We start from the raw sequence: 12,416 nt of genomic DNA, 5'->3' as shown, positions 1-12,416 counted from the left end.
ATATACTATATGTATCGTATATAATTACAAACAGGTATAATGAGCTCATTACTTTTGTATTTTTTCGTCCAGGACTCCTCTTCTTATACTACATACTTATAATAATATGGTTACTTGTATACGTATGAAGTGATTTTATAAAAGTTGAATAGAATCTGTAACATCTATAAAATTTATATTTCTTTTGTTTCAGGTCAAAGTGGTGAAGTTCAGTTATATGTGGACAATAAATAATTTTAGTTTTTGTAGAGAAGAGATGGGTGAAGTGTTAAAATCATCGACATTTTCAGCCGGTGCTAGTGATAAGTTAAAATGGTGTCTTCGCGTAAATCCCAAAGGACTCGATGAAGAGAGCAAAGACTATTTATCGTTATATTTATTATTAGTGTCGTGTAATAAATCAGAAGTTCGAGCAAAATTTAAATTTTCAATATTAAACGCGAAAAGAGAAGAAACAAAAGCAATGGAATCACAACGTGCATACAGATTCGTCCAAGGCAAAGACTGGGGATTCAAAAAGTTTATCAGAAGGTGAGTTTTATGTTATTTTTATTTATCTTTTGCAGATAACTTTGCGTATATAAGAATATAAATAACAAGTATGTTTTTCGTCATTTTAAATTCGAACTGTTTCGGATATTTCGTACACAAATTATATTTTTTCGATATAATAAACTTTTTCAAACATTTCATGAAAGCAAAATAAATATGACATTTAAAGCAGTAACAAAGGATTGTGCTGACTGACGACGAATTATTTTGAAATGAATAAAGTTGTTCTTCTAATAAATGGAATTCAAATTACAAACGAACCGTTTGTATCGAACGAACTAACGGAGATAACGCATACGGAAGAATGATAAAAGATAAATATCAGGGCAGAATATAGATAATTTAAAATATCAAGCCGTATTTACGACAAAAATACATAAATGATAAATATGGTATATTATATAAGTCAAAGGCATAAAGTACATTGCAAAAACATTTAACAAATATACATAATACACTTCCCCACAGAAAAAATAACACTCACTTTTAAAATACTTTATTAATTATATGAACGATCAACTAAAACAGCTCAAACAGAATTATATGTATTTAAATAATTTATATCTGATTAAAGTCTTCTAAGGTTTTTATATATTTTAAATTGTTTCGATCAACGTTCGTATAGTGAGACTTCCGCAAGTTGAAACGTTATAGGAATATTGATAACATTAGCACTTCTGCGAATATACATTTATACAACTTCTTTATCAAGTTAGGAAATTTTGTTATTTTTTTTTGTTTCCGATGACGTCGTTCAAAAACAGATTACTTACAGTCCAACGTGGCTTGCACAATTTTAGACGTGAATAAGTTTTTGAAAAGGTTAAAGATCAATTTTCTCTGAGAAATATTTCAACATTGAAAAACTTTTCTATTCAAATTATTTTTTGCTAATTTTTAGTTTAGTTATATAACATTTAATAATATGCTATTATTATTGATATATTCCAAAATATTACATTTATTTTGTCTAAAACGTTCGACCTTCATTTAAGTATAAATATAAGGGTTTTTGTAAACAAACACAATAATGCTTTTATAAACCTCATAACACATACAATAAACGCTATTAACACGATTAAATGAAACATAATAATTTTGCAACAAAAATGTTTCAATATTTAATTCGAATTTTCACACTCGTCATAGGCCAGGTTGGTGTTAGTACCACCAACTCACCAAGTATTCTACCTCTAAACACCGGATTTCTATTGCTGTATTCCAGTTAAATTTCTGGGTAAGCCTTTGTAATTACAGGCAAAAGAGTTATAACATTTTAGATCTCGTGGTTGGCGGCGCCGTAACGGTGTAATAAATGGTTAATATATTTTCCAGTGCAAGTATTTATTATATTATTGACCACTTATCATCATGTAGCCTATTTGATCGATAGTGTTCCTTCTTAAAAAGTAATGTGAATGATAATGATAATATGTATATCGACTTTAATGATTTATTCTTTTCAATTATAGAGATTTCCTATTGGACGAAGCGAACGGCCTTCTACCAGAAGACAAACTGACGATATTCTGTGAGGTGTCAGTTGTCGCAGACAGCATTAATATTAGCGGACAAAGTAACGTGGTTCAGTTCAAAGTACCAGAGTGCCGGTTGTCAGACGACTTGGGCGCGTTATTTGACAACGAAAGGTTCTCAGATGTCACGTTAGCGGTAGGAGGAAGGGAGTTTCAAGCACACAAAGCAATATTAGCAGGTAATTAATATATAACAATATGATATTTATTTTATAATAATTGTTTAATGCACTTTTTTGGTGGTCTTTCTTGGTGATTAAAAAATCTCTTAATTGCTTTATATAAATTTCTAAAATAATGAAATTATAATTAAGTTTATTATGTCTTATAAGTTCTACCTGAATATAGGTATAAATAAGGGCTATGTTATTAAAAGACAAACACAATTTTCCTAGACCTCATAACATAATAAACAATAAATTGGGAAATTAAACAATGGCGTTAGTTACTAAACATTCTATAAGCGGGATTCCCTTTTAACATTAAACAGTAATTTCCCTCAGTAAAATACAGTTTTTAATAATATTATATTAATAACCTATTTCATAAAACGATTTAAATATATGCATTGAACTTGCTAATAATAATAAATAATAATAAAAATATTCGTTGTTAGGTTATCATTTATCTTGGATTTTGTATTGTTATTATTACATTCATTATCGAATTGATAACATAATTTTAATCGTATGTAAAAATCTCTTTCAGCACGGAGTCCTGTATTTGCGGCGATGTTTGAACACGAAATGGAAGAAAGAAAAAGAAATCGAGTAGATATTACAGATGTTGATCACGAAGTTCTACGGGAGATGTTAAGATTCATATACACAGATCGCGCGCCAAATCTTGACAAAATGGCGGACGATTTATTAGCGGCAGCAGACAAGGTATTAAATGTTGAATGTTATTAGATACCTTTGATATTAATAATGAATTTGTAAATATTCGCCAAGATGCCAATTGCTGAGTTTAAAATGGTAACTTAGTAACATACTATCTGAGTTTATTTATATGCGATCGCACTGGACTCATGTCACGTGTTTAAATTTTTTTTTTAAATTGTTTGGAGGTAATGATTAAAATTCAAAAAGCCGAGTCTAAATACTAAAAATAGATTTATAGGACTTTAAATTTAATGTAAACGATTTAAAATATTGTAATAGTAGTTATATTTTGATATATTTTGGTTTTACGGTAAAGGAATATTTTAAGTATAAAGAAGAAAATTCATCGTTTCAGTAATTTCTTATTATTCTGTAATAACAAAAACGGTATGCTTGTTAAATAGGTATGTATTACGTAATATAATGGAACCTTGACTTTGAAATGATATTAAATTATCATAAATTTCTGACGAATTTATTATATGTTATGAAATACTTATTATCAACATTAAACTATTTCGATTAATTATAGAAGTAATTTAAATTTGAACATTACATTTTTGTCCTAGTAATTTTGAGTAATTTAAATGGTGTTCCCAATTTACTGATTTATATTGAATATCAATATTCAAACGCCTGTTAATATGTATGTAATATGTATTCCGTTCATTACGAGGACCGAGTAATCTTAATTTAAAATTTTCAACCAGGACAGGCTCCATATTATATTTTTCACCTTTGATTGTTATTGAGATCTAACGAGAAAGTTAAAAAATAGTGGATTGAAATTACATAACAACAATTGTCATTACTGTATTTATATATAGAGCATTGATGAACCGGGAATATACTACTTAAACTGTAAGTTGTTTTTTGAGTGGAGCCTATTCGAATATAATATCCTAGATGAATTATACGGACGCATTCTTTTGACATAGCTACTTTTGAAATATGGCTATAGTGGCTTGCAGAATAAAGCATGTATAGATAGATACTTGATACATAGGCTTTTTCCATAATAGTGTATAAATAGTAATTAAATCACATCTATAACAAATTAATTATATATATATATATATATATATATCTAATCAATAAAGTTAATTTTATTTGGTAGTAGGGCTTTGTGCGAGACTTTCTGGATAGGTACGAACATCATCAAATATTCTACCGTCAAACAGGATTACTTGTATTATTATGTTCTGGTTTGAAATGTTTGTGAGCCAGTGTAACTATAGGCACGAGGGACATGTCAGCTTAGCTCCCAATATGGGTGGCGTATTGGTGATGTAAGGAATTTTTAATATAACCTGGTGGCTGGTGGTGACCACTTAGCATGGTTGGTCCATTTGCCCGTCCGCTTACTATAAAATAAGTTGGGTTCCTTATAAAGATTTTACATGATGCTTATAATTTGTTTCAGTACGCGTTAGACAGATTGAAAGTGATGTGCGAAGAGGCGCTCTGCCTCAGCCTGTCGGTGGAGACGGCGGCCGACACGCTCATACTCGCTGACTTGCACTCCGCTGACCAGCTCAAAGCGCAGACCATCGACTTCATTAACACGTCAGTTCATCACATTTTAACAATAACAATAGTAGCTTGTGTATATCCCACTAGCGGATATTGGAATTCCTCTCCTGCAAAGGGGAAGGTTTGTAGCTTATTCCAAGATGCTGCCCATTACGCGTACACTTTGACAGACAAATTTATAAAATTAACAACTTAAAAATTAAGGTCGTGTAGTTAATAAATTGGAATAGAGCCATCCTATCTAAAGAGCCGACAAATAGAATATTTATAATTCGATTAACTTATCTCCTCTACCACTCGTAACGCGGAGATGAAACGATCATTTTATGTTAACCGTATAATACATACATTAAAATAATACAATACATTAAATACATATAAATAAATATCACCATTATTATATTATTAGTATTTCCTACCACTCGCTATGACATAAAGTATCTAACTCCGAACTGTGACGTCTCCCGCAGGAGCCACGCGACGGACGTGATGGACACGGCGGGCTGGAAGAACATGATCTCGTCGCACCCGCACCTCATCGCCGAGGCGTTCCGCGCGCTGGCCACGCAGCAGCAGCAGATCCCGCCCATCGGGCCGCCGCGCAAGCGCGTCAAGCAGGCCTAGCTCCGCCCGCACAGACACACTCATACCAAAGACCGCACCGACCACGACGGACCTCCGTTTCGTCGCCACGACGAGCGAAATTCGAACAAATGACGACTGACCCGAACACGATTGAAGACTTCCATTGTTTCGTTTTAAGCTAAATGATAATTACTCCGTAGGTGCGAAAGCGATATGTTTCGTTTCGACCGTTTTTATCGTTTGGGTTTGTTAACGTTTTGTTTAGAGTCGTGGCGTTATGAAAAATATATCCTCCTGTGTGATATACGATACCGTGGAAGATACGGTGATCGATTAATCATTTTCCCACACCATAGACGACAGTTTTCGTATGTACCATTGGCACACGCAGATGTACGTCCTGAGTGAAGAATTCGTCTCCGCACATCGCGGTTTCGGGCCGATACGGCTGCGAGCGTGAGCGGCGTTTATGTAAAGTTAATATAAAATAGCGACGAGAGCAATACTATAAGTGATTTTTTGTAATGAACTAAGTGACTAAAAATAGAACCCCATTTTGGGTATATCCTTCCACGAAGTTTCTATGCCAAAGGATAACTATTGCCATTCTTATTTTGGATACATGGAAGTGAAAGTATAAATACAATGTCATATTTGCAATTGCTCTAGAATATGGCTTCCCATAAATTGTGCCGTTTTATAAGAGGATTGTCGACAGTTTTGTTATATAATCGTCAGACCAGAATGACCACTAGTATATATTATCTTGGATGTGGTCCGGGTGACATATGTGCCGCCAAAACATATTAGCGCTTAAAGTATTTGTATTTAAAGTTTTCAATCAGCCAACTTTTATACTAACGTTGGGCGTCGTGTGTGGAGCTAAATGAATATAGAATATATTTACACCAGATTGGGAAGGAGAGTGGCCGGTGGATGTGTTCGTATGTTTAGTTGTGAATCTACGGATTCGTCACTTTGTTTACTATTATTGATCTCAAGACGATATTCGATCCTAACGTTTTTGTCTCTCGCGGTCTTTTACTGTACCGCTTTTAAATAATTACTTTTAATGTGTATGTTATGATAATATGCTGGACGCTTTTTGCGCGTTTACGTAGTTTTCGATGTAGACTCGAAGGTATATTTTATATATGTCGTTTCTGTGAACATTCTTTTATGGTTATGTTTAATGTAAATTATTGCAATGTATTCAATATAGACCTCATATTTAAAAAAAAGATGTCGGCCGTGTCATATTTTTTTTGTTGAGATGTTGGAAGATTAAAATTGAACAGATTGGAAAGTATATTCGCCTAGTAAAATAATTGGTATTCAATGATTCACTGAATCAAAAAATGCTTTCAGAAATTTCTCGGTAGACGTTTAAAGTAGCACTTTTGATCTACTCGAAGTAGTATGGTAATCGAATGCAATAAATGTTTATAAAGTTCTGTAACATAGTTTTGTACAAACATTATCAATGTTGAGTCCAAAGTCAATGTCTTGGCCTCTGTGTATTGCTTACTGTACAAAGCTCTGTGACATTAATTTAGATGTTGTAGGTGACTCGAGTGATTGTAATAAGTCTATTGAATTTGTTGGTGTTGTATATAGATGAGCTATGATCCCACCATTAAAATATTTCTAAGTACTAAATTTTAAGTGGTATCATTGTGAGACACCATTCATGATTTTTTTAGTACACATAGGTGATATTCCAATGGCATATTGTGATTTTTCTCATTAAAATTTCTGTATATTTAAAGTTAGAAATGTTTTAAATTTAGATTGACAAGTTGGCTTTATTTAAAATTATTTTAAGTAAATATAGTCATTGGTTTTGTGTCTTTTTATGTATTTTGTGTCTTTCAAGTCAGTCAATCACTCTTCATTTATGCTCCTTCCATTACAATTATTTTTTATTGTTATTTGAAAACAGTTCACATTTAATTGTTTCTATTAGTTAAAAAAAATTCGAATAAAATATCCTATTCTATAATTTTCTTAAGAAAATGTACCAATATCCATGAAAAACTACAATATATAAATAAATAGAAATATACTGTGGCCAATAAAATTAATAATATTTATAATACCATTTTATACCCACTTCCCATTTACATACTGGCAGTTGTTGTCGCGTAATATGATAGTTACAAAACAATTGTCAGAAATATTAACTGTGATTTTCGAAATTGTCAATAAGTTGAGCAAATAAATGAAATAATGTAATACCGCCGTCTTTTTCATTTTAATTTTTAATAGCATACATTTATAAAATGTTCATACTGTTGCATTTTATATGGCATTAAACTTAATATTTTAGATACCTATTTTAAATGTCTTTTTATATTAAATTTGTCTATAAATATGAATAATAAACATACGGATTAAGTACAGTACATATTCGGGAAATTAACCGATTTTTTTACCAGCCCCAATATTCGGCTTTCATTGTTTCTTTAACAACATGACACCACACTTGAAGTTATAATTACTATTGGTTATATTTGAATTCTTTATAATAAATAATCCTGGTAGGTTATATGTGCTAATAACATTTGCATATAATTGTATCAACTTTCGATGCAGGTTCAAAGCATATTTACAAAAATATCTAAAGGTTTGGTACCTTTTTATTTTTTTGACTAGGTGTATATAGTACCTGTGTCAGTTTTTAATAAGTACAGTAGTATATTTATTTTAGAAATATTATTAGGTGCATGCTGATGGCACAATCTAGAGGTCCAGTTTTAATAGTAAATAAGTCTTAGTATTTCGGCACAAACGCGCCCTATGTTGGAATAGGCTATTTGACAATGCGAAAAATAAAGTGTGAATTAATGTAATCAGTATAAATTAGAGCTTAGAAATGGTTATTTATCAATTTATTCAAAAATCCATAAATAAAAATGCATTTTTTTAAACGTTTGTCACGTGACACAAAACGCTCCCGATTGGTCGGGCTTATGATGACGTCACTTGCTTATTAACCTCGTTTGCCTACTGTATGTGGATTATATGTGCCACTGATTACAATACAGGCAAGTGACGTCACCGACCCCATTGCAGCGCGATATTGTCAAAGTAGCGTTTTCGCGCGCTATTCAAATATGGAATTTTTATTTTGATATTTTTCAGCAAATATGTACTAGAATCAAAAAAGACAACTTTTACTGGGTCCCTTAACCTCTACTAAATAATATAAACTGCATTTTAAAAACCAGTCAAATAGCCGATTGTTCTGCGATATACACAACGAACGAAACGTTCGAACGAGGTGTCATTATAATTATTAATATTTCAAATAATTTTCAAGGCTATTCGATATTTTAAGTTTCAACCGTTTCAAGAATCATACCGCTTTTTTTTATTTGTGGTATTTCATTAGTAAGAGAGGAATGTATGTGTAATAAGATAACACCTCGTATAGACGGTTTTATTCTACATAATAAAAGTACATAGTTCTTAAGAGTGACATATGACATAAGTTATAAAATGATATAAAAACAAGGAGGTTAAATATTACTACATTCACCCACACTTTAATTTAAAACATAGTCTTGCAGTCGTGTAGGAAGTCTGTGCTCTCTATTTGATCTACGCAAAGTTGCTTCCTCTTCCATAGAATTGGATCGATTTCCTTCAGGTGGCAGCTCTTCGGTGGATTCATAATTAGAATCTGATGTATTATCTTCCCTTGGTGAATTTTGTTCTTCATCAATCGGTACCTCATTTTCACTTAAAACATCAAATTCTCTTTGACTTTGGCCTAAAGGTGCTAAATTACGATTTGAAACGGTAGTTTCTCTACCATCCGATAAACGTATGTGGGAATAATCTGGATTAACGTGTATTAATTCCACCTCTTCAACTAGTGGTTGATATTTATTAGTGCGATTGCATTTTCGCATAAGTGCATGCTCCGAATTTATCAACCAACTAGGCACTGATACACCGTTTGCTGATTTTCTTGTGTGTGTGAACATTCTTTCGTGTGGCGTGCAATTTGTAGCAGTACAGAGAAGAGAGCGGATAGAATGTAATGCTTGAGGCAGGGCGAGTTCCCAATTCTCAATAGACATGTTTTTCGAACGTATTGCTAATTGTACAGCTTTCCATAAAGTAGCATTAAGGCGTTCTACTTGACCATTACCTCGCGGGTTGTATGGTGTAGTTCGACTGGTTGCAATGCCACGATTATAAAGAAATTCTTTTAAATCAGAAGACATGAATGCTGTACCACGATCAGAATGTATGAAAGATGGCATACCGAATGTAAGAAATATTTCGTTTAGATATTTAATAACAGTTTTTGAAGTGATATCGGCACATGGAAATGCAAATGGGAAACGCGAAAATTCGTCAATTATTGTTAATATATATTTGTTCTTCGTATTGCTTGGAATTGGTCCTTTGAAGTCTAGACTTAATCTTTCAAATGGAGCTGTTGCTTTAATTAAGTTAAGTCTAGGAATAGGATTCCGTACGTAATTAGGCTTTATTTCTGAACAAACACGACAAGATTTTATCATGTTTCTTATTTCTTCTATAGTGTATGGTAGATTCTTTGTTTTAATCCAATGAGCCATTCTTGTAACTCCAGGATGACATAAAGCTTCATGTAATGAAATCAATTTTGTGTGTTGTACTTGAGCTGAGGAACAAATACGTGATAATGCATCTGCAATATCATTTTGCTTACCTGGCCTGTAAATTATATCGTACTTAAATGGTGCCAGTTCTAAACGCCATCTCTGTATTTTTTCGTTTTTAATTTTATTTGTCAATTTGTTATTAAACATAAATGATACGGATCTTTGATCGGTTATTAGTCGAAAAGGTTTACCAATAAGATAATGTTTCCATTTTTTTAAAGCTTCTACTATGGCATAAGCTTCTTTCTCAATGGCTGAATGATTTTGTTCTGTTAGATTTAATGTTTTAGAAAAGAATGCGACAGGTCGACCATCTTGGGATAAAACAGCAGCAATAGAATGGTCAGAGGCATCGGTCTCGACAGTAAGTGGAAGACTATAATCAATTGCATACACAGCTGATTTAATTATGTCTGATTTTAATGATTGAAATCTTTGTACTAATTCTTCAGAAAATGGAAATATTTTATTATGAGATATAGCATGAATTCTTTCAGAGAAATTAGGTATCCATCGACTGTAATGGGCAAACATTCCAACGATCCGACGTTGGGATGGTAAATCGTTTGGTGGTGGTAAAGACGTTAGAGGTCGAAGGCGATCAGCATCGGGTCTTATAACTTGATCTTTAATATTATATCCTAAAATATTTATCGTTGTTTGAGAGAATTTGCTTTTATCCTTGTTAATAGTGAGACAATACTTTCTAGCTGCAGCTAAAAAATTTTCTAAATTTTCATTATGTTCGGTTAATGTCTTACCACAAACAGTAATGTCATCTAAGTAGGCAAATGTATCTTTGAGTTTTTCTTCTTTTAACACCCAGTCAATGATTCTTTGAAAGCTGGAAACGCCATTAGTAACTCCAAAGGGAATACGTCGAAATTGATACAGATTTCCATCTGCTTCGAAAGCTGTATATTGTTTTTCTTTAGCAAGTATCGGTATTTGGTGATAGGCATTCTGTAAATCTATTGTGCTAAAGAAAAAATATTTCGATACTTGAGAAATCATTTCTTCTATATTAGGAAGCGGATATGCATCTAATTGCGTATATTTATTTATTGTTTGTGAATAGTCTATAACAAGACGTTTTTTATGATTTTCATTTTTTGTTATTAAGACCTGAGCTCGCCAGGGCGAAGAACTCTCTTCAATTATACCCTCAGCTAAAAGCTTTCTAATTTCTTGAATAATAAATTGTTTGTCATCTTGACTAAATCGGCGAGACTTTATTGCTATCGGCTTACAGTCGGCAGATATATTTGCAAATAAAGGAACGGCAGGAATTGACGCTTCTGCTACATTACAAACTATTATCGGCTCTTTAGGCCCTCCAAAAGAAAATTCTAAAAATGAATGTTTTTCCAGTATATCGTGACCTATAATTAAATCAGCACAAAGGTTTTTTACAATCAATAAATTTAAGTCATCGTAATCGTGATTTCCTATTTTTACTGATACAATAGTTTTTCCATCAACTAGTGATGTGAAATTAGTCGATGCCATAGAAATAGTTTGATTACTAGGCAATTTCTTTAATCCGCAAAGCTTAAAAAAATTATCATTAATAAAGCTCACTGAGCTTCCAGTATCAATTAACGCGTGTGCTCGAATTCCCTTTATGTAGGCAGGCAACGTTGCTTTTTTTAACGAGCTTGGAGAAGCAGCTACTATGCATGCAGATGATTCGAATTGTTTAATTGTTGCCGCATTATTACATATTTTACTGCGACAAACGTTAGCAAAGTGGCCTTTCTTACCACACATTTGGCAAGTTACATCTAGTGCAGGGCAATTTTTGCGAATATGAATACGGTCACCACAAAAAAAGCACTTCCGTTTATAATTAGTTGCTTCTGAAGAACTTTTTCTACTATCATATTCAGATGATTGTGGTCGTACAAACATACTATTATCTCTAGATTTATTATTTTCAATAGCATTAACGCTGATATTATACTGCTGAGAACTAATTTCTGCTCCCTCTAGAGACAAGGCTTGATTGTAAGCGTCATCGAGTGATAAGTCTAAATTTTCAAGGAGACGTTGTCTTATTTTATTAGATTGTATTCCAGAAATAAATGCATCGCGTATGTTATCGTTTCTATTTGTTTCTGCATCAACATTTTTAAAATCACAGTCTTTTGCTAATTGTTTTAATGCCTGTAAATAATTGTCTATCGACTCTTCAATTTGTTGTTTTCTTGTTGCTAGAGCATGTCTTGCAAAAATTATATTTTTGGGTTTTATAAATATTTTATCCAATATAGCTATTGCTGTTTCATACGTGGAACATTCACTGATGTATGTATATATATTAGAAGATACATGATTTATAAGTAAATCAAGTTTTTTATAAGAAGTCAGTACTTTTTCTGACATGTGAGAAAAATCAGAAGCCGATAGAAAACTCTCGAATGTCCTTTTCCAATGTTCCCAATGTTTCGCTGCAGAACTATTGGAGGGATCAATATCTAAGCGATCAGGTCTCAAGTATTTATCCATCTTGTAAACACATTAAAATATTATGTAGAATAAATTGTAATAAGATAACACCTCGTATAGACGGTTTTATTCTACATAATAAAAGTACATAGTTCTTAAGAGTGACATATGACATAAGTTATAAAATGATATAAAAACAAGGAGGTTAAATATTACTA

At 32.3% G+C, this 12,416-nt stretch overlaps 2 protein-coding genes across 5 annotated transcripts in view; both read left to right on the top strand.

Annotated features, from left to right (window-relative positions):
* Positions 1-7,326, top strand: part of Rdx (roadkill) — a 44,098-nt gene extending 36,772 nt beyond the window's left edge. For all 4 annotated transcript variants that reach the window (XM_026641051.2, XM_026641050.2, XM_026641049.2 and 1 more), the window contains 5 exons: positions 194-531; positions 2,025-2,266; positions 2,796-2,974; positions 4,395-4,537; positions 4,975-7,326. In XM_026641051.2, coding sequence (XP_026496836.1) covers positions 194-531; positions 2,025-2,266; positions 2,796-2,974; positions 4,395-4,537; positions 4,975-5,128 — 1,056 coding nt within the window. In that variant the 3' untranslated portion in view covers positions 5,129-7,326. The remainder of the gene's footprint in view (positions 1-193; positions 532-2,024; positions 2,267-2,795; positions 2,975-4,394; positions 4,538-4,974) is intronic.
* LOC113401228 (uncharacterized) overlaps positions 1-12,416 on the top strand; it is a 112,892-nt gene that overhangs the window by 49,178 nt on the left and 51,298 nt on the right. The gene's annotated exons all lie outside the window — the stretch shown is intronic.

Source organism: Vanessa tameamea, chromosome 7 (genome assembly GCF_037043105.1).
Source record: "Vanessa tameamea isolate UH-Manoa-2023 chromosome 7, ilVanTame1 primary haplotype, whole genome shotgun sequence".
Lineage (NCBI taxonomy): Eukaryota > Metazoa > Arthropoda > Insecta > Lepidoptera > Nymphalidae > Vanessa > Vanessa tameamea.
Note: the sequence above shows the minus strand (reverse complement) of the source record. Positions and strands in the feature narration are given on the sequence as shown.